Source organism: Saccostrea cucullata, unplaced genomic scaffold, assembly GCF_032062105.1.
Source record: "Saccostrea cucullata isolate Sc308-1 unplaced genomic scaffold, CSIRO_AGI_Scuc_v1 ctg150, whole genome shotgun sequence".
NCBI lineage: Eukaryota > Metazoa > Mollusca > Bivalvia > Ostreida > Ostreidae > Saccostrea > Saccostrea cuccullata.
Window position 1 is genome coordinate 44,041 of NW_026927183.1, and position 27,054 is coordinate 71,094.

General features: G+C 32.6%; 1 protein-coding gene across 14 annotated transcripts in view; it reads right to left on the minus strand.

The window, feature by feature from the left end:
- Window positions 1-36: 36 nt before the first annotated feature.
- LOC134273674 (calcium-activated potassium channel subunit alpha-1-like) overlaps window positions 37-27,054 on the minus strand; it is a 55,202-nt gene continuing 28,184 nt past the window's right edge. The window contains exons 9-30 of one of the 14 annotated variants that reach the window (XM_062755866.1): window positions 24,051-24,156; window positions 22,754-22,906; window positions 19,458-19,613; window positions 18,802-18,831; window positions 17,352-17,464; window positions 16,807-16,965; window positions 16,616-16,692; window positions 16,236-16,271; window positions 15,110-15,127; window positions 13,843-13,911; window positions 12,728-12,818; window positions 12,116-12,196; window positions 11,184-11,222; window positions 9,459-9,612; window positions 7,032-7,256; window positions 5,835-6,036; window positions 4,765-4,860; window positions 4,321-4,451; window positions 3,815-4,009; window positions 3,292-3,462; window positions 2,938-2,998; window positions 37-368 (exon numbers count right to left, since the gene is read on the minus strand). In XM_062755866.1, coding sequence (XP_062611850.1) covers window positions 277-368; window positions 2,938-2,998; window positions 3,292-3,462; window positions 3,815-4,009; window positions 4,321-4,451; window positions 4,765-4,860; window positions 5,835-6,036; window positions 7,032-7,256; window positions 9,459-9,612; window positions 11,184-11,222; window positions 12,116-12,196; window positions 12,728-12,818; window positions 13,843-13,911; window positions 15,110-15,127; window positions 16,236-16,271; window positions 16,616-16,692; window positions 16,807-16,965; window positions 17,352-17,464; window positions 18,802-18,831; window positions 19,458-19,613; window positions 22,754-22,906; window positions 24,051-24,156 — 2,455 coding nt within the window. In that variant the 3' untranslated portion in view covers window positions 37-276. The remainder of the gene's footprint in view (window positions 369-2,937; window positions 2,999-3,291; window positions 3,463-3,814; window positions 4,010-4,320; window positions 4,452-4,764; window positions 4,861-5,834; window positions 6,037-7,031; window positions 7,257-9,458; window positions 9,613-11,183; window positions 11,223-12,115; window positions 12,197-12,727; window positions 12,819-13,842; window positions 13,912-15,109; window positions 15,128-16,235; window positions 16,272-16,615; window positions 16,693-16,806; window positions 16,966-17,351; window positions 17,465-18,801; window positions 18,832-19,457; window positions 19,614-22,753; window positions 22,907-24,050; window positions 24,157-27,054) is intronic. The other 13 variants (XM_062755868.1, XM_062755869.1, XM_062755870.1 and 10 more) reach the window with 13 other exon arrangements.

The window sequence follows — 27,054 nt, forward strand, 5'->3', positions numbered from 1 at the left end:
GTTATCATTGTACTATCACAAACTCATCTTATAAAAAAGAACAGGCAACATTTACAATGTAACTTAGGGTCAAACCCTCAAACAACAAACAATGTCTGTGTCTCTTTATAACACTAACAATGGTGAGCAAGGTGAGGACAGAATCTACACACGATGTACAGTACACACACACAGTTAATGTCATGTAAGAAGTGAGAGCACAGCCGTTGACTAGCAGTTCATTACGCCGTCGTTGTGAGTTCTCTCCCCTGGGTGTTAAGGACATTGTGCTTGATGTCACGTTTTAGCTTCAGTATAGCATCCTCCACTCTCTCTTGTCTTGTAGGCTGATCGCTCGATGTTGTTTTGAAGGGCTGAAGGCAAAAGAGCTGGAGAACACAAGAATGAGCATTTCATTGGATGTATGACATAATTTTATACAAATATGTCCCAAAATCAGAAAATAATGAAATATTGAGGAAGATACTGTTTATAGATACAATGTATTACATATTCATTAACTTTCCTCTGCTAAAATTAATTATGTTTCCAAAAAAAGTCTTCCTCAAGTTTTTTTCCCCACACCTGTCATAATGAAATGCTTAATATAATTTTACTTGAACTTTTCCCATTTTTCATTTGATTCCCAAAAATTTGTATTTATAAAACTTTGATAAATGATACTTTTTATTACACTGTATACATAACCTGAATTCAGAAATGATTGAAGGAGAATTAGCAATTTATTGCAACAGGCATTTACAATTCAAAAGTTTAAAATACTTGTACATACTTTTAATAGAAATACTGCATACAAAATATCACTAATCATTATGATAATATGTAAATTTCCAACAGGGGATGCTGTAAATGTCCAATGAAGGAACTATAAAGTGTGAGCTGGGATGTCAGTGGAGGATTGTCATGATTCTGGGTTATACATACAAAGGCTGGTATACAACTATAAACATGGTCAACATTCCAGAGAATCTCAACACTGCAACATCATGCAGCATGCAATATATACCTTCGGGAACTATATGCTGCTTTTCTATATAGACAGGTTGCTTTGGATACGGTTTATAACTGGTATACGAGGTTCAAAGGCCACAACACTTACCTGAGCGACCTCAACCATAATCTGTCACTACTTGAAGCTCTTTGAATTGTGTTTTAACATATCAACTAATCCCTGTTCTTGAGAAGAACACTGTTTTCCCTCTATGTTCATTTTAAATTGGATATCCCTACTTGGAAACATTAGCCATAAGGGCTACATTTAAAATATTTTGATTTGTATAAGTGAAAAGTGTTCCTCTCTTTTCAAGAATTTTTTTTAAAACAAGACAAGAATTTTATACCTTTTTTGGTTTTTAACAAATTTACATTACACTATGTGACAAACTGTGAACTAAATCAGGGAATGTTAAAATCTTCTTTTTTTCAAGATAACATTCTGATCTCTTATTTAAATTACTAGTAAAATACAGCTTAATTCACCAGCCAGTTCTGTAAAAATGAACATTACTCTGAATCTAAACATATATGAAGATCTGGAAATTTTTATGTCGATTTAACCTTGCGAGCCATTAAGGTCAAAATCCCCCATTATTAATATATATAGCTTTAAAATTTTGCGAATGACCACTGCTTTGTTTACAATTTCAGCTATATATAGAAAAATATTTTTGCGAATGCAATGAAATCGCAAATTTGCTAAAAATCAAAAATTATCAGCTATATAAAGCTAGAGGTTATCATGTCCACTATCAAGCCAGTATCCCCCATTATCAACTATATAAAGCCATCTGAGTATCCCTACCATATAAGCTATAGATATAAAGCAATCAAGATAATCTGCAATTATTACCGTATATACTCGCCTATAAGTCGGTTGTATTTAATAAGCTATACATATAAAGCAATCAAGATAATCTGCATATAATACCTATATATTTTATACGTCGGTCTGCCTATAAGTCGGACATGTATTTTTTTGACAAGAGATTAACTCCCATAAAATACCATTCATATATTATAGATATAGCCTATAAATCGGACATATCAGCTAAATATAGTCTTAGGATATCCCCATTATCAGCTATATATAGTCTTAGGATATCCCCATTATCAGCTATATATAGTTTTAGGATATCCCCATTATCAGCTATAAATAGTCCTAGGATATCCCATGTATCAGCTATATAAATCCATGAGGGAACCCCATGACCTGCTATATAATCCAATTAGGGTTCCCCTAGTTATCAACTATATAATCCATCCCCCCCCACACACTATTATAAGCTATACAGTACCATACTTTATAATCTTATTAATCTATCAATTACATTAATTCTTTAAAGTTTTATTACGTTTTATCAACTCTACGTAGATCATTCTGTGATGCCTTGCGTGTGTTGTCTACTCTAGGTGGGTGAATTGGTGAGTATCTACTGCATCAAACAGCTAAGGGTGAGGCTAATTCATCCTCTATCACAGACTGAAGGGACTATCAGGAGTGGATCTAGAGGGGTGAATTGTTCAACACACCACAAAGCAAACCAGCAAACCTACAGGCTCAACAATGAGAATTCAAACATCTGCCACTGTGTATTCATCATTAAGAAAGTGAACAATCAATCTTTGATTTTTTTTAATTTTCTTCAAAACAAAACAGTGATTAATGTCATGATAATTGCCTTTTTTTTTTCTTCATCTTAACTTTTGGCACTTTTTTATTAGATTTTCTTTTTCCTAGAAAAAAAATTAAGAATAAATATTTTTTTTAGAAATTTCATAATGCTGAATTTGAATTTATCTTAGAATTTTTCTCTGATAAATATCTGTCCACTTTGAAGATTTGTCTGTTGCGAAGCTACTGTTATTGACAACATTTGCACAAAAGGGACAACAGTGGCAAAGTGTTCTGGACATGTTAAAACACATTGGTGGTCTTACTTCTGTCTTTTTGGGAAGAATTTGAACTTTGTGACAGATTGCATGGAGCCAGACAGAAAACCTGAGGGTGGAAGGGAAAAAATCAACAAATCCAATATCACATCAACATCTTAGTACTTAATCTTATATCACTCAATCAAGGCATTCAAAAGATGGTAAACCAGCAAGCTTAAATTCACTTTAATGTGTCAGAAATAAAAGGAAATTCAAGTTATTTGGAATTGGGAAAATAGAGAGGATATTTTTGAAAATATTTCACTTTTCATTTGTGCAATCTTTAACACCACTTCCCAAACCTGAGACAATTTAGTAGTTTCCTTAACCAGTGTAGGAGTTATCCCTCTTTGGCTTTACCTGATCTGTCGGTAGAAGTTTGAAGTCTTCTGCGGGGTTGGTTATCACATAACGCTTTGATGAGGGACTAGAGGAGGATTCGTTGGTGTCTCTGAAGCGATACAGACCGATACACAGAATTCCCAGGTTCCTCAGAGCATACAGGAACAGCTGACCGTAGTTACCGTCCTCCTGTCAAAGAAACTCTTACATAAAGTTATACCCACAGATGTGATTGCTTCAAAGACAGTTTAATCTGAATTTCTTTTAATAACATGTATATTTTACATTTCATTTTCCAAGCAGGATGAACTAAATTAAACCAAATGCAGTAAAACATGCTTTTAAAGAAGTGCCAGAAATGGATGATTTTGCTTCATTATAATAAACGTAGTTCATTATATCTGTTCAGTTCACATAAAAAACCAAGGGGAATGAAAATCGCTTCACTTTAAGTGTCAATTCATTATTAGCAAGTTCGTTATAACCATGTTTTACTGTAACAAGCTTCGGACTGTCCTTCACCTGGAGTTGTTAGACTTACCCCAAACTGTGCCAGAGGTCCCTCAAACAGAGAGACCTGGGCCACACGGCATCTGTCCCGGTTAGCTAACACACTGGGGGTACAGTACCCACCCCTCATCCCCGCCCCCTCAGCCAGGATCTGTTCCAGCTCTGGGGTGGCACCTCCAGTGATCAGGGTCCGTATCAAAGTCAGGGCATTGTCGTTAAAATAACTCTACAAATATATTACAACAAATGACAGGTTAATTACAAATAGTACAATTATTAAATTACAGGGCATCAATTAATTAAAAATATCACAATTGTCAGATTACTAGGCAAGTCAGTTAACTGTGTACTCATTTCCAGATATTGAAACTAAAACAGAATTTCTTCAAAGGTATACCTTAATTAAATTGCCATTTTACTAGAAATGTTAAGAAACAAGAATTTGCCTTCCTTTCAACTACAAGAATAATTCATTCAAAATATTACAAAAACTAGTAAGAAGAGAAATATCCTGATGAGGATAATATTTTTGCTTACTGTGCTCATGAGTGAGTCCAGCACACTGACAGCGAACGCCGTTCCACAGGCAAACGGCTGGGTCATGTACAGCTCAGTATCCGGGTCATCCTCATCGTCCTGGTCCAAAAACTGTACATTAGAGTCATTCGCTGTAAATTAAAATCCAGAGGTAAGACATTCCATGTCAACTCAGATCAATACAAGAAACATATAATAAAGTCTATATTCCCTGGATGTATAAATGATTTCAGTAAGATGTTCCGATTGCACTGCAAAAGCAATGGGTATTTCTTTCTGATATTTGCTGAATTCCTGTCAAAAATTGCTGAAAAGATTTGAACTTGATATATATTTATTGTGACTCAGCTCAAAATAGGCAACCATCTTATAGCATTTTACTATGTAAATAAATAAAATCTGCAGACAGAGGATAACAGGTCACATGGAGGATAAGAAGTGTACCCAGTTCTGTGATGAGGGGGACATTGGATCCACACACTGACCCCCTCCTGGTCCTCTTAGATCTTCCTATGGGGGAGAATCCTGGGGGTAGAAACCCTAAAATACAAGATAGGAAACAATAAATATCCCCATCAAAACTAAAACAAATATTAAGCTACATGAGGTAGTTTTAAAATTCTTCATTTGCATAGCCAGTAACTGGTGAATTTGTAATGTAAAATTCCTCTGTTTGTAGAGAGATGTCAAAAACTGTTACATAATTATTTTTTTTCAAAGATGGACACCCACTAAACTAAGTACATGTGTACCTGGTGCTTGCTGAGCAGAGGGCAGTATAAGACCCATTTACCTGGTGCTTGATGAGCAGAGGGCTGTATATTTATCTAGTGCTTGCTGAGCGGAGGCCTGTATAAGAACAATTTACCTGGTGCTTGCTGAGCTGAGGCCTGTATAAGACCATTTACCTAGTGCTTGCTGAGCAGAGGCCTGTATAAGACCCATTTACCTGGTACTTGTTGAACAAAGGCCTGTATAAGACCCATTTACCTTGTGCTTGCTGAGCGGAGGCCTGTTTTTAAAAGACCCATTTACCTTGTGCTTGCTGAGCGGAGGCCTGTATAAGACCTTTTACCAGGTGCTTTGTTGAGTAGAGGCCTGTATAAGACCATTTACCTGGTGCTTGATGAGCGGAGGCCTGTATAAGACCATTTAGCTGGTGCTTGATAAGCGGAGGCCTGTATAAGACCATTTACCTGGTGCTTGCTGAGCTGAGGCCAGTATAAGACCATTTAGCTGGTGCTTGCTGAGCAGAGGCTGTATAAGACCATTTAGCTGGTGCATGCTGAGCGGAGGCCTGTATAAGACCATTTAGCTGGTGCTTGCTGAGCGGAGGCCTGTATAAGACCTTTTACCTGGTGCTTGATGAGCGGAGGCCTGTATAAGACCATTTAGCTGGTGCTTGCTGAGCGGAGGCCTGTATAAGACCTTTTACCTGGTGCATGCTGAGCGGAGGCCAGTATAAGACACATTTACCTGGTGCTTGCTAATTGACCTGTATAAGGCACATTTACCTGGTGCTTGCTGTGCGGAGGCCTGTATAAGTCCCATACTGTCATCAAAGGTCATGGCCTTGATGTTGAGGGAACATAAAATGGCTTCTTTGTCCACTAGATGGGGATCGTCCAAGTTCTTATCTTTGGCTGATAATATCACACACATATCACAGAGATTCACATTCACTGCTCGTAAGTTAGCTCGGTTCAATGGAGAACCCTGATAAAGAACATACAAATATAAATCATATTTAATAGAAAATGGTTTTATTCCTTTAGAAATATATGTATTGTAAAGATAATTTTATGCTATCAATTTAAACAAAATCATTATACAGTTAAAGTATATCATTGAGGGAGTCGGCAAGATTCCAGTTCCCCAAGAGCAAGTCTATTTCCCGAGGCCCTTGCGCCGAGGGAAATAGGCTTGCTCGAGGGGAACTGGAATCTTGCTGACTCCCTCAATGATATACTTTAACTGTTTTATTATACCGATACAAACAAGACATTTGAAAAAGTTATGTTCAATACTGTATTCTGTAACAATGTTTAATTCCAACAGGAATAGATAAAAAATACGACAAAAACAGAATACAGTCATGAAAGAAATTCCATTTTATCAATAAATCAGTTCATTGTCCGAGTTTTTAAGTAAAATCGACACACATTACGCAAATCAGAGCTCGCCATATTTCTGTTATCGTTCGCTTCCAGTAAACTGGTTCTTTTTGATTGATATGGGACCATGACTCGCGATGCATTTCGATTCATTAATGAATATTCATGAGTTTACTCGGAACATTTTTAAATTTGTCGTAAGTTGAAAGAAAATGCTAAGTGTTCCGAATAGGTGTGTATCAGTTCATCAAAAAAACGTACTTTTTTTTCAGGGAATCGAGTCTGTTTTGCAGGGAATCGGTTTATTCACGGTGATTTTCAGGAAATCAGCAAAATATATCGATTTACTTTTATATAGTAAAAAATCAGTAGAGGTATAATAATTAACTTTGCAAAATTTTACAATAAACTTTAGTCTTATAATAGACATAAACTCCTTGTAAAACGAGCCCCTGGAAGTTACTATAGAGGAATGTAGCTTCAAAAGTATTGCTATGTAATCTAGCAAATCACTGGAGCAAATATATATAAGGACTATGAGGACTAATTCTAGGTAAAAGTACGATTCAACTTTTTCACACTGATCTCAATACGTACAGCTAGAATGGTAATTTTGGGGAAGTTCTGTAGTGTTCTCCACTCCCTCTCTAGGTACTCCAGATTTCCCACAATCACTACATGTTTGAGTTCCTGGTAGTGGAAATTACTGGCTCGTAGTGGCATGACTAGGTTCCTCAGACCAATCAATGGAGAGTTAGCATCCGCAAAGAGACACACCACCACGTGGTTACATAGGACTGTGGCGGAGGCTTTATCCCGGTCCTGTAAAATCAATCATCAAATGTAACATTCTTATAACAAATTTAAAACATAGTATAATATATGCAGCTCTTAAAGTTGTGCATCAGTTATGAAACATATCCAAATATCTCTAAAATACCATAAATCTGAAAAATTTTATGCTAATTTATTATTGCAAATTTGGGTCAAAATGCACAAAATTGTTAAAAATTTATCAACAGTAAAATTTCCAGATCTATGGAATTTTCAACCTAAAGTTGTTTTCCTTGATATCTTATAAATTTCAGAACTTTAAATAATTCATAAATGAAATACAGGTTCCGTAATTTATCAGTTGATAAAGAATACATCTGTTTAATAAACTATGACATAGCAATGATACAATATGACCTTTCTATTTTCAAAACAAGAGGCCCATGGACCAAATTGCTTACCTGAATACTATAAATGTAAATAATTCATTGCGATCAAATTAAGCTCAATCTTTCTCTTCATTTAATTAGCACACTCTTAAATTAGTGCATTTGAGTCTTAAAAATGAAATGTATTATTTTGTCAATTTTAGCTTGTACACAAACTATTGTAGAAAAGCAGTGTGAAAAGCACTTAAATTTTGTTACCATTAAAACAGGGGAATTTTACAGATTTTTTCTGTATATTCTGATGTTCATTTTATCCCCATACTGTGATTCTGAGGTAGCCCTATGGGGTTATAACTCAACCAGCCTTGAATTTATACCACAAGGAGATATTGAAATTGCCTAATTTGGCTTTCCTATTCCTGGAGGAGATTTTTAAAGATTTTTTTCCTTATAAACTTGCTCAAATATTGTGTAAAATTGCCTGTCATATTTCCTCTGCTTCTTAATTACATGTACATTATTGGGAGACAGCATATATTTGCTATTCATTTGAATATTAATGAATAAATTTTCAAACCACACGATTACTAAATTTATGAGAACATAAAATTCAACCATTATTTTACAGTACTGTCTGCAATATGTAGCATGAGTGCATGTATTTGCTCTTAAACATTAACAGAATAGAAATCCCTCTTGATAAAGGCATTGATCAACTCAAAAGAGAAAACACAGCAAATCTGAGCACATTAAATCTAGAAAACATATCCATCAGAAATAATCTAATTGAATATGCACAATTTTCTACCAAATAGTCTCAACCAAATTTGAAAAGTCAGAATTGTTTGATATTTGGACTTTATTTTCCTCCTTGACAAAAGATGTGCACACTGATAGAGACCTTTTAAATCCTCAAAAAGCTAAACAAATTTAAGTTACTGAGGTGATGAATTAGATCATTTTACAATATGAGCATTTCAAATGTACAATTTTTCTGAAATGAAAATCAAAACTCTTGAGAACTTGTAACACACTCCAAAAACTCACACTGTGTACAAATTAAGTCTACTACTTACTTTGGGTTTCTCACCTTCAATTTCATCATCAGTTTTCTAGGCAGGAAAGTTTGTAATTTGAAATTTTTCAATATGATTGTAACTTTTATTGATAGAACAGCAAATTTAATTATTCAGTTTTCAGTTTTAAGTTAAAGAAAGTACTAATGGATCTTAACATTTTTCAGTTTTTTAATCTGGTGGGGATATTTATATCCACTACTAGAAATGTTGAAGGCTTAAATTACAGCACATGGAAAGTTAATACAGTCACACAGTGAAGAATACACTACTCACAATGGCCTTCTCGCCAATGTTTTCAACATCGGTGTGCTAAAGGTAAAATATACTTCTTTTCATGTTTAGTGAAACATTTGGTCACATTTTCAGAGTATTCAGATAAAATCAAATATAGTAACTGGAATTCTTCTAGCTTAAAAAAAATATAAGCATATATCAACAGTAAGGTGTTTATAATGCACCACCAATACACCAATTATACCAGCAACTGCACCCATTTTATAAAGCAGAGGAAACAACTCCAGTGATGTACACTCAATTTGTAAAAAAAAAATTCTGTAACACTGTATGCTAGGACACTTCTTGACTGGCTAAAAAAATTGTTATTCTCTCCTAAACACTAGCTACAAACAAAAACTTATATGCATGGATTTATTGTTATGTATTTTTTATATATATTTTTAGATTTACTTTTGTTGTACATGATGCTCAATTTCTAAACTTAAACAACTGCTAAGTAAGATAGACATATGCATTTCTAAATGATTTTTTTGAGTAGAACCCACCATTCTGGCCTCAATGAGAGGTCTTGCTGGGCACCAATGGAACATCCCCGTGGAATCAAACTTCCTGGGTTCCTCTCCCGGCGCTACGCTGGTGTCTTGGGGCACAGGATCTTGTGTGAGGGTCGGGAGGATAGCGGTGGTGGGGGTGGTTGGCCTATAAATAGTACAGCAGAATATTATATTAAGTACTATACTGCGAAATTGTCAAGTTCTGTAGACTCCATATTTAACATGTTTAACAGGAGTACTTAACACATGTATCACACAATGACTCACTGACTTCAGATCATCATTCACATCTGGAGTGTTAATCTAGAGTTTTAACATGTACATGTCTCTCATCAATAAAGAATAAAAGTGATTTATTTTATTTTGTGTATTAACTATTATGCGTATCACAAAACTGCGTGATAATAAAACTCCTCACATATATCTAATAAGAATATGAGATATACGATCCAGATTGAGCAAGATTTGGTGCCTATTAAAATATGCTAGTTTCTTGTATGACAGTGTAATGTAAATTGAAACAATTGTCATTTGTGAAAATGTTTCAAAATACTGTACATGTACATAAATTGGTGTATTCAAAATTTAGTGCAAGTACTAGATATGGAGTTATGGCATATTCATGAATTAGCACTACACACTTCTTCACTGTATATTGTATTCATATATGATTTCTTAGTGGTATTCATGAATTAGCGCATCAATGTTTGCAACAAAGCAGCTAAAATATGAAGCCCACTTGTTTAAGTACACGTACAGTAAAACCCAACAAATTAAAAGTTTAACCTGAAAATTTAATTGAAATTGCACTAAAAACCAAACCAAAAGCTCAAAATTTTAAAAAGTCTAGATCTTCACATATCTAGATAAACAGGAGATTAATCATTTTTAAAATACTGAAATGGCAGAATTTTTTTTATACTGCCTTCTCCCTATAATTTTTTTTCTGGAATCCCCAAAACTTGAAATTAATTGGCTCAAAATTCTTTCTGCAAAGTAAAACTTTAGGACTAACTAAAGTGCTTACAAAAAAATTTAATCATATTCTGTGTGCATTACTTAATTTACAATACACTGTGTCTTTCTAATATGAAAAAAATAGTAATTTTATTTCATTATTTCTTTCAATTTGCTGTTCCAAAACTGAATGCATAGGTAATTATAATATGTACATGAATTAGTAAAACTCAATATCAATGGTAATACACATTGTCATGCCTCAAAGAAAATGCATTCATTTATTCCACATTAATTTTGACAACAAAGGAACTTGCCTCTGAACAAACACTTTTGAATACTCAGAACGTGAAAAAAAGTTATATTTAGACCAGTTTGGAAAAATAATGCCTTTGATTTTTTTTTCAATACATTCACCTTCTTTTTGCTATGATTATAGTGAATCAAATTTTTTGAAGATGAAATTCCAGTTGTGTTTCACAGGTACTCTTATAAAACTTTCTCTGACAGCTTTCTTTTGCTTATGTTTGCATTTTTTATAAAAATATTTTTGGTCATCAATTTGAAAAAAATAAAGTTTCCTTTTCTAATGTCTCTGGTCTGGAAACTTAATTGTCTTCATAGATTAATACGGCCTTTTACAATTTAACATAAACTGTAAGAATTTTAAACAAAATGACGCACTGAAGGAGGCATGATCAAGTTCCTGTAGTGACAATAATGAACATGCAGACCCACAAACAAAGTGCCAATTCTTACTGATTCTCTTTGGATTTTGACAACAAGCTTGCTATGGCCCTGTGGATTAATACAAACAATGCACAAATAATTAACGAGCAATTCAATTTACCAGCAGGTACAGGGAAATATAGAACAAAACAAGCCACCTCAAATTACAAGGTTAAATTAGACTGCACTAGGTTTTACATGGCATTTTGTAAGGAACAATTATTGATTCCCACGAAAATTTTGTGATTTTTCTGAAAACAGAAACCCTATATGAATATGTTTATGTGACATTTTTTTAGTATATGTAGTTTCTAATAAAGCTCAGCATCTACAAGTGTTACTTAATAAGAGATTCTTTGCTTCCTAAGATTTTCCCAATGTTTGCTAAACATGCTCCTCTAACACATTATCAACATCAGGCTAAGTATTGACTAGCTGGATATTAGTTAAAACATAAAAACAATCTAAATCTCTCAACAGAAGAAGAAAAATACACTGTACAAGTACAAGTTAATTCATTTTTTTCCTAGAACACAATCCATGGATAACACAACTATAGTTTAGGACTGCTTTTTTTAAATCTCTCTTTTTTTTGGGGAGGGTATCATTTGATATCTGTTACACTAAGTTACTGTTTCATATAAACTGAATATGATCAACTGCGAACCCAATAAGCCAGCTAAAAACTAATCGACCATGGACTCAAACATATGCATGCTATTTAACAAATTAATTCAATTATTCATCTATCCTGAATCATGAAGCATGTTAAATACAAATGCTGTAAGTATTGACCTATCTATAACGCAAGTTTTTTTCCAGTCCATCACTAAGAATAAAGAAACATTGACTTATACACAGTAAAATGGATGCAATGGTTTCACAAAGTAAGCCAATCTCTGTATTATTAGTAAGCAGTAAATTTTCTGGGACAAGACACATGCCAGACAAAACCTAGTTACATGGCAAGTCGCGGACCCTTCATAGACATATGCTTGGTCAGTTTCTCAGTTTTGCCTAAAGAAAATGATATCCTCTTTTCTCTAGAAAATAAAAACACAGTAGACATAAAATTAACAATTCATTGGCACTATTTGTCAAAGTTGTTTTCAAGGAAACATTGAAATGTATGTCTACATTCAACCACTTGAATGTCCTCTAATATTCTGTACAGGAATTCAAAAATTGATATTAGGAACATCAGAACAATAAACTTAAAATCAATCATACAAAACCGATTATGTTTGAATTTCATATTTTCATCGACTTTGATAAAAGTATTGGTATTTAAAGAAGAAAAAAAAAAAAGAACTGAATTGCATACTGTATACAGGGTATATATATTCACCCTGCTTTATTTTCGCCCTTTTAAACTTGCAACCATTTTTGCCCCGTCTTAAATTCGTCCAACCAAAGCTAGGGCGAAAGGGGCGAAAATAAAACGGAGGCAACATTTTCCCTGTGAAATAAGTACACAATATTAATTTTTCTTTCTTGTCCTACATTATATATATAACTGTAGTAACTTGATGCCTTACAGCCTGTACGATAATATAGATCAAGCACATAATTACCCTGTCATCAGGGGATTGGAGACATTTCCCCCCGCCTTGTCCTTTGACCCTGAGGCTGGTCGATCTTTCTTACTCAGTAAAGGATTTGCAGCTACAAAAGAAAAACATGGTTCAAATAAATACGTAGAAACTGAATATCACATGGATATACATGTACAACAATTAAGATAGACAGATACATTTCATTTTGAAAATATAAACAGATATAAGGATAAAGCTCAAATATCTTTTAAAATATATTCAAAATCAGAATTATGAGTTCTAAAATCTCAATTCATTGACAGTGAGATAAATGAGAAAAAGTTTTCTGGCTGTGAGTTTTCTTTTATGTAGATAAATATGTAACTAACATGGTAAAAACAAACTGTTACTAACAGTATTAAGTTTACATCTCAAAGCTAAGCTCCTTTTTTAAAAGTCAAATCTGTTACATTTCAGAGTGTCTATGATGTAGAAATGATGAAAATGATGCATTTGTTTGTTTTTTTCAATAACGCTAGTTATATTCCAAGAATATAAATTTATATTTCATTATACTATACATGTACTGCATTTTTTAAAACCTTCAAATGAAAAATTAATACATATCCAACCAAATCACTGTGTGAATGAACAAACACACAACCATATCCATATAACAGTGATAGATCACACAAGACCAGCTCAACAATGGATCATGATTTCTAGATTATATCATGTTGTGTCATGATTACTGATGTAGTTTTCTGATGTATTGAACCCTATACCCTATAAGTACCCCTAATATAATTTTAATTCTAAGTCAATCTAAAGCTTAATAAAGAGTAAAGATTATAAATAATATTAAAGATATTATTTCTATACTAGATGCAGTAGAAGAAACCTAATGCATGGCTATATTTCAATAAAAACTCTTAGTACAAAAACAAAATTTCTAAATATACAGTCAGAATGTGCTAAATCAAGCCATGTTTTAGAATATGCCCATCTCCAAACTCATTTGCCAAGCTTAGCCCTTTAAGCAAGTTTTTAAGGGTTAATGCAGCGCCCAATATTTATAGCTGTGAACACTAAATGCTTCTTTTCTAGCCAGGTTAATAAAGCTTTGTATTCACTTGTATTTCTTTAGCACTCACAATAGCGGAATGAACTGACTTTTTGTCTCCAGGATTGATTAAGTTTGTACTTCCTAAACCTGCCAGTAGCTATAATTACAACATGCATCAGTTAGCACAAATGTACCATTTTATTATATATAGATTAATAAATTAGGTGTTAAATATATTATATGACAATAAATGTGTGCTGGTTACATAAGGTTTATGGAAAATGTTTTATATTTATTACATACTTAGTAATAAAATACAGAACAAATTAAAAAGAAATAACTAAATAATCATGACAGTGTTTTAAAATATACATGATCTATTGTCTCATACGATTTGGGTTTGTTTCTACTTCTATTTCAATGCACTCAATCCGTAATTTAAAATCAATTATTACATGTATTTGTAAATCAAGATTTACCTTTTTTTCAAAAATTTAAAATTAAGAGAATATGAACCCACCAAAAATTGTGTATGATCACAAGTACTGTTTTTGTGGTTTAATTTACTAAGGGTGTGATATTGACGTCAAAAAACCTTCATAAGAAGCAACATATTGATATTTATCAGCCCCGCAAATCCATATCAGCCCTGCAGGGCAAACCTTCCATCAAATTGCAAAAAACCTGTATTTAACTAAGTGTGAAAATGACAATAAATGTGTGCAGGTTACATAAGGTTTTAATGAACCTGAAATAAGATATAAATAATTTAACTGACAGTGTTTTAAAATTATGTGTTTTCACTTTTGTCTTTCAAAAATAACATTTTACCTACATTTCCAATAATTTTCCAGTTGTAAAACCAAACCTTAGAAACCCCCATCATGCAGAGCATGCTTGTATCACTACGTCAAAAAACCTTCATAAGAAGCAACATATTATTTTCGTATCTCGGCAAACCTTCTGTCAAATTAAAATTTCAAAAAAATTTATGTTCTTAAAAGTATCATAATGCATTACTTGATCAATTCCCATCCTCCCATTATAGTTTCCTAAAAGATTTTTATATCCACTTTTAGAAAAATGAGAATAATTCTTTAAAAACACTGTAATAGTGGAAAGAATTCATTTATTATGATGAAATTAATTACCGGTACTATTAGATTAAACTCAGATTTACATTTTAGCAATGCAAGAGGTAATAAAATCACTTAGAAGGTTTTCTATACACTCTGTGTTTGTATTTATCAAACAAAAATAATTAATCTGAAGTCAACTAAAGATATACATGTTATAAATGTTCAGTGTGTCAGGACATGCAATATTGCACCGATATGACTTTCCATGTCTCTCACCTAATTTGTTCCCAAATCCTAAAATTCAAATATCATCTTATACAATCTATTGCACAGTATATAATTAACATTTATATAGAAACATGCAGTTGTCATGCACATAACACCTCATTTACAGAATCTCAATATTTAAGAATGTATATGCAAACAAGGAACCCAATCAAGGCAACATAACATTCACTTGCAGCTAGGTTGAGGACACCCACTGATGATAGAGAGGCTTAACTTAGGTTTATCAGTACATAATTTAATTTTGGTTGTAACGCATCATTTAATTGGCTAGAAAATTAATCTAAATTGTATAATCTGGGTTGCCTACGTCACAATGATATACGTCAAAAACGTATCAATCCACTTGACGTTAGGTTTAAAATATGAACAATTTGAAGACGTTTTTGAGGGAGAAATTGTCTTGTTTTCAATACTTAATGATTAAAAATTAAATTATAAGGAATGAAATAAATAGCAGCCCAAGTTAAACTGCTAAACCTGGGCTGGGGCAGTTTACACTTTCTTATAAACTGCTTTGCAGTTTATAAAGTGTAAACTGTCCCAACCCAAGTTTTACAGTATAACTTGGGCATCTCATTGCTTGTCAAAAATGACCTAATGTTAAAACTATTCTAATGAAAATCTTTTAACTTCTCATGTTTTTTTTTTCTTTTTTGCTAATAAAGGATTGAGAATTTTTTGAACACAGAGAGAAAACATTTTTTTGGAATAGTGTACAGTAATATACATCTGAATGGATGTACTATCACGTGGATGCAACTTTTTGTAGAATATATCATTATTGATAATACTTTTACAAATAATACGTAGCTGCAAATAAATCACATTAAAAAAAGCATCACATGAGTACATGGTTGCATTTGTGCAATACCTAGGATAAAAGAAATGCTGTCAGCCAGAACAGTTCAGGAATACATGTACTATAGTATACATGAATACATCAAAGACAATTTATCATTTGTTCAATATAAATCTAAACTTTCCTGAAAAAAAGTTATTTACTCTTAAATTGTTCCTATATAAAATGCTTTAATCTAAAAGTTATACATAAAAAAAAACATTTACACAAGACAATATCTGAGCATTGATAGAAAGATTGTATTGAGATATTCACCTATAACGGCAGTCACTCCTTTCTTAAACTGGGCCACTAGCAGGGAAGCAAAGAGTCAAACCGTTAGTACACAAGCTTCAAACACCCCAGAAACAACATGCTATGTTTAAAAATCATATTCACAAAGACAAAAAAGCAAATTTAATGTTATCTTTCATGATGTCAACAAATGTTACTGCATATAATTTTTATACAAATACACAGCTATACATGATCATAAATAATAGCAACATTTATTTTCAATGATAAAAGCATTTGGAATTATGTGAACTTATGATCATTCATTCATTCAAAATGTAAAACTTTAAAATGCATTTATGGAATATGAAATATGCAGTGTTATTACCTATATAAGACTTATATATAAAGATAAGACTTACGAGGTCTACAGCGGCATTTCTTGATGGCTCTAACATCAGTCACCTCCGCATGGCACGACTTACAGTAATAAAATGCCCTAAAAGCAGTCAATGTATGTAAGAAAACAGATAAAAAAAGTTAGACCCTTCTAACTAAGTAACAGCCTTCTAATCATGAACTTTTATTCTCATACATCAACATCCCTTCTCACCGTTTGACCTCTTCCGCTGACTCGGCTATGAAGAAGCCCTGGGTGGCGTTTTCTATTTTTATCTTACTCCCTGGATTGATCGCCAGAGTGCTCTCCCTTCCGTCTTCCTGTCTGACCTCTATTGCCAATAACAACAGCTTCAGCTTAGAGAAACAAAGCCTGCAAAAATCAGGGCATATTTATAGATATTGATTTCAACTTCCAAAGTCTCTGATGATTACAGACTGAAGTTTTTTTTAACTATTTTGTCATTCTCTTTGTCATTGGAATCCCTTAATGGTTAAAATCAATAATTGTTCATTTCAGAAACTGGTTCGTAGTTTCCAAGTTAGGTATAGCAATTGCCTATTGTGGCAATGGAATAAATCCTATATAGCTTGAGGATTTGGTTTTACAATCCAAAATAGCTCTCCCAATTTCTAAATGCTATAAGGAGACCAATTCTAAAATGACTTGAAAAAAGCAACAACATCAAATTTTTCTTGTCCTTCAGTGTTTTAGTGAACAGTAAAGGTTTGAAATCTGTTAGAATGTTGAGATCTTACTCTGCTGCCTCTGGGAATGTCATTGAGTTGAAGGAACTGGACAGATATTCTGTGTACATCTCCATCGCGGTGCCTCTCATGTAATCACACTGCCACTGGGGCATGTCCGTGGCCTGTAAACACAAAAGCTCAGAATCAGCAACATAACATAAAGGATGTTGACAACTAAAGGATGCAGAGGGAGGAAATTGGAATGTAGAGTAAAGCAAGCTGTATATGGACATGCATTGTTTTTATAAAATACTCTGAACACATGTAAATGATTCTTAGCAACCTATAGTAAGGAATACATTTATAGTGTATATATGTACATAAATCAAGTATTCTTATGTTACAATGTATTCTTATAACATTTAATACCAATATACCATATTGGACAATCATGACTCTTTGTAAGCTGCATTTTTTTTGTCTTTATTTCCTTCCATTCCTTTCTAAAATTACCCACAAAGACAGAGTCCAGATAAAAATCATTTTTATCCAGAAATTAACAAATACATGTAAATTTCATGAATTCTATCAAGATGTGTTCCTGTTTGGAGTATAAAGAACAGTCACATCATAATATCATAGACTCTATTGGACCAAGAAAAACTTCAAGATATAGAAGTTAAACTGCAAAAAGAAAAAGTGATTAGGACTTCGAACTCATACCGACATGTCCATAATATTTGACACTGTTGTAAGACACATTATTATAATTAATGAGTATTATAAATTTTCATACAATATAGTTCAATAGCCATTTCACTGCTGTCATCACAGCCATTCCAAGCAATTGACTAGACCACAGCTAATATACTGCAATAAACAGGTGGGAAAGGATATAATTGGTCAGATCACATGAAGGGACAGCCAATTTATAAAGCCCTGAAATACCGGCACTGTACATTATACTACATAGTACAATGGTACACTTCCCATGCTGCAAAGCTCTGTCATTATTTGGTTTGCTTTTAAGAGATAAGTATACATTCAGTTTCATTTTTAAATCAGAAGTAAAAAGATTGTATTTATGGTGATGAGGACAATGAATGATATATGATAGATTTAGATAAATACATAGTCCCAATAACTTGGAAGCATTTTGTTAGGAGTTTACATTATTTCCCTACCTTTGAAAACTGCAAAATGAGATCACACTTTTAATTAAAAATTGAATGATGAAATTTTACTTTCCAAAATAGTATTGTATATACTGGGATTTAAAAAATACTTATGTATTCTATTGTCTGTTTACAAGATCTGTATTTGCCAACATAATGTGATATTGATTTGATATAGTTTTTATAGTCAGATCAATATTTGGTACATATACACATGTAAATATCTTAAAGCAAATGTACAGTGTACAGAGTTAGTTTTTTTTATATAGCCCATTCCATTTTCCAGATGCAGTTTTATGCATCACTTATTGAGCATGCTCAGTGAGTACAACATGGCTGCTTACCAATAGATGAAGAGATCTCAAGTAACCTTTCTACAGGTGAAAATAAGGAAAATCTCATTAAAATCAAAATAGAAGAAAAAAGTTAACAGAATATGAACATGATGTTGAAATGATGTACTAAAAATAAATGAAATTAATGAAAGTTCTATCTAAATCTAATAAAATCTAATATATGTACTAGACAATAATTAAAGAAATAAAAAAAAATGTTAAGCCATGCTTGGTATATGCTAATTTTTCTACAGACTTGAAATATGTGCTGAATCTCTAATGCTACTATTGTGAATTACCTCTAAACCAGAAAATTTGCCCTGTTGTATAGATTGATGTGTAAGTTAGTTTTTTTATTACTTTAAATGATTTTTTAATGTTACTTCTGTAGCAATGTTCATGCTAAACAAATTTTATTACCTTTCTTACAGATTAAATGAGTATTTGATCATCAGGACTACAGAGAAAAGGAGGGAAAATCATAACCAAAAAAAAAAAATTGGATGCAACCAATGCTTTTAAGTTGTGCATGGATAACATCACGTCATGTACAGCTTGGTGATTTTAAAATGTTCACATTCATTTCACATAAAGCACAAGGTTTTATAGGAAATTTTTAACTACAAAGGACCAGTATCTCTGTAAAACAAAGGGAGATAACTCACAGGCTTGTCTGATCGCATGGTGAAGAGGTTTGCCATTAAGGTGGAGTAGCCGGGAGCTAGGCAGCTCTGAGCTATAAATCCCAGCTTAAGCTCAGCTACACACACAGCATCATCTCCTCTCTTCCAGTCCCAGCTTGGAATGTTCAGCAAGTAAGCCTAAAAACAAGATGAAATAATTCAAACCTCACTTTTTTTTATCTATCCCCTCAGATGCATAACACATGCACTTACCTTGATTCACAATGAAAGAAAAAGTGAGCAAGCTCACATACCCCACACTCCCCCAAAAGTGGAAGTGCTGAAATTCCCGGAAAAAAATAAAGGAATCAGAATTTCCTGGTAATATGCACATCTACACATTGTGTCCTAAATATCTGCAAAGTTTGATGAAATTCTGTGCTACAGTTTATGAGGAGTTGCGCTGACAAACTGTTCATCTTCATATTCAAGATATGGCCAAAAATCTAAGTGTAAAATAAATTTAGTGTAATATGCACATCTACACATTGTGTCCTAAATATCTGCAAAGTTTGACGAAATTGTGTGCAGCGGTTTTAGAGGAGTTGCCCTGACAAAAAACAGGACTGACAGACTGACTGACTTACTGACTGACTGAAACTCTGACAGATGGGTCAAAAACATTATACCTCCCGCAGCTTGTTGCGTGGGATATAATAACATGAAGTTTTTAGTCTACAATTGCAAGAAACTATAAATCTATTGAAGCTCACTCAGCCGGCAAGATTGAGAAAAGACATACAGTAAAACTCGGTTATAGTGAAGTCCTGGGGACCTGTGAATTTAATTCGCTTTATCCGTAATTCGTTATATCCGTATAACGAATTCTTAAAACCATATACAGCGAAATCGCAATATGCATGTTTTTTCCTTCAAGTATTAATATGTCAGGGAAGCGAATCCTATAAAACATACCTTCGATAACTAACTAAAGGTTTTATTATGAATTTAATTTTATATACAAGTGCTAAAAGAAAATAAAGTCAGTTCAATTTATCAAATTTTGAGATCTTTGAAAATTCGTTATAAAAGATGTAAATTTCATTATATTTAACCTCAACGGAACTCAAAATCAGTTCGCTATATCCATAAATTTGTTATATCAGAGTTCGTTATAACCGTAAAATGTTACAAAGATTTGTTAAGAATTTTGCCGGGGACCCCGAAAAACTTCGCTATATCCGTGAATTCGCTATATCCATGTTCGTACTAAACGAGTTTTACTGTACTGGTTTATAAATTTATGTACTGTCAAACACATACTAAATATGGGAAGCAACCTTGTCTTTCCTGAGGAATGAATAATACTCTGACTTCACTTGCATGCTGTCACTTTAGTTCAATACTCTCTTACTATGTTGTAATTACTGAGGCACATAAGTTCTGCAGTTTATTATGACCAGCTTTGCATAAGTATGACATTTGGATACATCTGGAGATATATATTACTCTGATACTGCAAGTTCTTAAATGAATGATCAGCTCAAAATTCATGTGAGACAGGTTTCACTTTGCCCAGTATGAATAATTAGCCAAGCAAATAAAAATTATAACAGATGTTGCAGCAAAGAAAATCCATGTTGCATGTGACCTTTATTGAACAGGATTTTCTTTTATTTGTTATCCATTCCAATCCCCATTTAATGTTTGATTTTTAAAATATTTTTGGTCTGAGAACATGATACTATAAGAATATTTTGAAAATTATCAATGGAAATCGTAAATGTATTTTGTAAGACCTAAACTATTTAGTGTTCAAGAAATGGAAAGACTTCATACCCAAACTCCCTCTAGTTTAAAGATTTCATGAGCAGTGCAAAGTCAATCTCATGCTTAATTAAAGCTTTCATGTATCTTCATTTATTGTACATGTATATCCATTTTTCAGAAATATTTTGAGATTGCAATATTCCCTGAGGAAATCTATGAATTAATATATAGCTTGCTCTCAAGAAATCTTCCACAATATTATTTCACGGCAATTATTACTGTCATAAATCACAGAAATAAGTCATTATTTTTTAGCTTCTCCATCAAAGCATTGTGTTGAAAGCAATAAAACAAGATTGATGAACAAAATAATAAGAAATATTCTAAAGAAAATTACAATATCTATCATCAAAATGCCATTACAGTTCACTTGCTTTCTGAAGGATGTGAAAGCTGTGATTTAGGAGCTGACAGGTTTGGAGAATCTACAAAAGCTGTCCATTGGTAGCAATTGTAACACTTTGTGTCCATTTCAAGGACGTAATATATAATGATGAAAAAAATAAAATATTTAAGAATCTTCTGAATTGATTTGAGTAGATCGTACAGCAAAAGACATGAGATTTAGTGTGCAATGTAAGAGAAGAGATTAAGGTACTACAATGAAATCAACACTGTTTGTGGTCCCATTTGTTTGTAGCTAAAAAAAAATGTCTTTAACTTCAAATACTGTTGTCCTATCCTTATTTGTAAAGTGAAGTTAAGGTCAGATGATACAAACTTTTGTCAAAAATTTTGAAAATAACCACTTGTGTCATGTTTTCATGAATAAAATGAAAAAGTTTCACTGAGTAGTTTTTAATTTTTTATTCCAAGTTGCACAAAAATGGAATTTGAAGTGAAAGATATTTGTATAGAATAATAAGGATGGTTTCAAAAGGGTAGAATATTGAACATTACAGAATGTTTACAATTTCTTCATATTCTAGAAATTTATTATTTTCATTATTTGCAATGAAATTAATAGTTCAAAAAAAAATATACATGTACCAATCCAGGCATCCATTTTTTGTTTGTATCATCTGTCCTTCAGTTTATGTCTATCCTTGAGTACAATTTCAATTTAATTTCATCACCATTCTCAAGATGAAGTGTTTTTCTCAGTAATTTCCCAAGAGAGTGTGACTAACAAGAAATCATGTACAGTTCATTTCTATAACTCCAAGTCTATAAAATAAACTATGTCAGCTAGCTGACCTATTTCCATAAACTATGGCAGTTTATAGCTGACTTATTTTTAATCATTGAACACTAAATATGAAGAACTCTTGAAAAGTACTTTAAAATTTGTATTATTTTTCACTTTGGTTCATTTTGCAAATAGCTTTTTTGTAATTAGATTAATAGGTTTGATACTCTACTGAAATGATGCAGACTTTACATTCTGTTATACTTTAATCAGAGCAGTGCTAGACTGTAGGATCAGATTTTATTTTCATGGAGTCTCTTTCCTCCAGCTCTGTGCAGCTCTCATCTATTGTTCGCCAGCACATAAACGCTTTAATCACCTTGTTATGGTATTGCATCAGCTGTACAATGACTTTAATCTCAGCGTGGAAGTTCTTGATAGAGATGACTCTCATTATGTTGGCTGCGTCCTCTTGGTCGGGATCCTCACAATACTTATTGGCCAGAACCAGACAGGCATCAGCTGACTCAATCTGTAAAACACACACAAATTTATTACAGCTTCAGTCCAGTTTTATAGCACAGCCCAATAAAATCCCATTTAGGAAATTTCGGGTCATAGTTTATTCATAAGTGTTTTTACTCAAAATCCAATATCATGGAAGTTTAGATGATAAAATATTTATGGATACTAAATATGTTTCTGGATTTTTTTATGCTGTATTGCAGAACTTGTTAATTATTAAAAAACCTTTATGGCAAGTTTCAAAAGTGGTCTTCAGCATCTGTACAAGGGTACATGTATGTATTCTTCAATCAATAATTAGAAAACAAAGAGCAAGAGCCATCTTATGCATAAAATGGCCCTGTACTTATATCAATTAATTAACTATCAAAATAAATTAGACACTTGGTGCTTTCATTTTCTATAATAAAATTTTGTTTTGAGAATCAAGATATTGGAAAACAGGTTTGAGAAACTGTAATGTTCTTAAAATTTGCAGAAAACATGCTTATTTGACTACTTTCAGCAAAGAATTAAAATATGAGCTCAGCCCATGATCCAAAAAATAAAACATGTTTTTTGATCTTCAGAAATAGAGCTTTCGTTATGTATTTGCATATTTTGGATAAGAGGTTGTGCTCTATATGAAATATTGAAAAAATGCTTCAACTTTAGGTCATTTTCAAAGGAATTTACAGGATTTGAGGAAAATGACGCATTTTATGACGTCATAATGCATTGACTAGATGGCAAATCACGTCACGGTTAATAGATACTTTACGTTGTCACCAACACTCCAAGTGATAAATACTGCATTTGAAACCTAAACTGATCGGTTTTGTTGTTTCAGAAATTCTAAGGGCCAAATAAGGCCGAAAGTGGCTCTTGATCTTATCTACTATAACCCCTTGTAAAACTTAAAATCATAGACATAAGTGTCAAGTTGAACCTCAAAATGCAGGTACAAAAAAGAAATATGTAGTTTTTTCCAAATTTTCAAAAAATAGTCATAAGATGCTACCATTGTGAATCCTTTAAATGGATTGTGGTAATATCTCAATGACATGACTAAAATCATTACAAAATTTTACATAATCAATTCTTGGTTATTTAATGAAAGGTGTTGAAGGTACATCACTACAGTAGATAGGACTAAATACAGTCCAGGATACCTTGACACGGGCCAAATCATTAGCGTCCATCACAGTCCCATGGAAGAACTCCACTTGTGTGAAATGTCTCTTTAGCAGCCCTTCTAATTCTAGGTCAGGTAGAATTCTACAGAAGTTTAATGAGTAATGAATTAGTAATATGTTAACAGTAAGGTATCTCCGAGTCTGAAAATCTTGTCTGAAAGAAAATTTCAGATTATACATTGTCATGTATCAAATGCTCTGAAACTATATACTGTATACATGTTTATTTTCGCCCCGTGTTATTTTCGCCTTTTTGCACTTGCAAACAATTTTGCCCCATTTTAAATTCGCCCAGTCATAGTTCTGTTTAGGAAATTATGTTGTGTAATTTAAATTCGCCCCGTTTTAAATTCACCCAAAAAAGAAGAGGGTGAAATGGGCGAAAATAAAACAGGGACGAAAATTTCCCTGTATACAGTAAATCATTTTACTTTATTTTCATTTGATTGTGAAGGGAGGAATGAGGTTGGAAGATTTTGAAAACAATTAATCTGTGCTCGTCTGTTGCTACTTCTATCCCATCCCAAAACAGTTACAGAAATGGGCAATTTCTCCCTTTTTTGGGAAGGGGAGGGGGCACATTATATTTTTTTTTGGTGAAGAGAAAATGATTTTCCCCAATCTTCACTGACAATGAAAAAAATTAAATTGTTTGGTGCCTTAGCTCTTCAGAATCAAGCCAAATTTTCTGTTCTGTTGTATAGAAATTTAATATTTCATAAAGAACTATATGCGGTATTAACCAACATTTGCCCCCCAAAATCAAACTTTGATGGAGTAATATTTAATTAAGTCCTTAAACAGAGGAGTATATGCTGACTTCAAAGCACTGAATAATTTCATAAGTAATGACGTCATATGTACGTAATGACGTCACAAATATGACGTAAATTTCAGTTTTTTATGAATTTTGCAGAAAAATGTACATATTTCGTCGATATTTTAAATGAAAGTCACCGAGCGCATGTGTGTTCAGGATCAATATTTTGATATAATGTGTAGAATGATAATATCAATGAAATATGTCAATATTGTTCCTGAACACACATGCGCTCTATAAATTCTAAAGCTTAAATTGTTGAAATTTTGTCCATTTTGTCCTCTTTCTGAAAAAGGATATAAAATCGGACTAGTTTGTGACGTCATAAAAACAGAAATTGTGAATACACTGCTCTGGAACTATAATATTTTCTGTTAACTTATATTTCTCGTACAATTTATTGAATTCAGCACATTTCAGGAAGTTTTCAAAATTTGACTTTTGTGGGGGCAAACATATGCAATATACCGCATATAGTTCTTTGTCAGAGAAACATAAAAAAGAAACAGGTGTAAGGAAATAATCAATAAAAAAAAAAAAAAAATAAGACTCATTCTTTAAAGCAGGTATTTCATCATGGAAAGTCTAATTAAATTCCAAGACAACAGCAGCAGCCTTTTTTTAAGTACAGCCCAACAGCCCTATTAAGAGATCACCATTCAGGGATTGTGGCTTCCTCACTGATTTCTCTAAGACACAATAGTAACATTCATTCTAAAATTCAAAACCAAATAATTTTTTTTTATTGACTTTTGGATTATTTCTCTGCTGATCTTCTCCAAATATTCATCATGATTGGCAAATGAACAATTTGTTCACATGGATCAATTTTCTTGTGAAAGTGGGGATTCAATGGCTAAATATCCAAACTAAAGTAACTTGAACAAAGATGTTTTAGGTATACATACAGTGAAAATTCTATATGTAAATCTGTGATGACAGACTATTTCATATCTACCTTGAACATACTTGAGCTTACAACGAAATTTTTTTATTAGCATATATTTACATCCACTGAATAATTTCTCCTTTATTTCTTAAGAAAACCCACTGCGTTAATCACTGCATGAACTACATTAGGCATGTCGCCTGTACAGATTTCTTGATCAGTGGCTGTTCCATCAATGAAACGTATAAAGATGTTCGCATCATTAATACAATAATTAACCTTTTTAATCCTATTTTAAACGATTATTTAAACAGTTATAAATATAAACAATAAAATGTCTTTCTTTGTTTGTTATTACTGGAATTAACGGTCGCAGCTATTGCAGAAAAAATTTACATAACCCACTTAATTTTTTCTGCAACAGCTGCTTCCGTTAATTCCAGTAATAACAAACAAAGAAAGCATTTTATTGTTTAAGTGAACAAAGTATTTTTACTTCAATCTTGACCATTTTGGGCTCAATCATGAACAAAATATTTCTTAGTTTCATTAAAATGTGTGTTACTGTAACAAAAGGCCTATGGACCAGAAGGCTCAGCACAGTAACTAAGTCTCATTTTAAAAGATTATTTTTCTCCCTTCTTATTTCCTTGAATTTACATTTCAAACTGTTGTCCAAAACATGTGATAGCTTCAAAATGACTAAACCGAACAACACAATGATACTTCAGTAAATCTGTACGACAAACACAATGTATATCTATCATACTTGCCAACCTCCAGCATGTAAAAATCTGGTCATGACCAGATTTGGAAAGTAAAAAATCTGGTCATAACGCGTAACGACATTCACGAATTTACCATGATTAAATTTTATACATATATACAAAGTATTTGTGTATTGAGAATTCTTTTATTGAAAATTAATGAAAAAGGATTTAATTTACTATGACAAAAAAATTCATACATAATTTGCTTTAATTTACATGTTAAAAATAAAAATTGAAGGTTTCATATTTCAGTATTGACCTGAAGTAAATGTGCATTTTTTTTAAAAAAGCCTTTTCAGTTTCTGCTAAATTTGAAAGTATACCAATTTCAGTTTTGAAGTTGTTTTTCCTCTCTCTTAATGAATTAACTACTGCATCATGTTTTAAATTTGAAGTTAGGCCTACACTTCTTTGATCACTTTATTTTATCTAGAATGAAAGTTTTTTTCCCCAAGATTCCTTGATATGTACATAAATATCGCTTCTCTTTTTCTTGGTTCA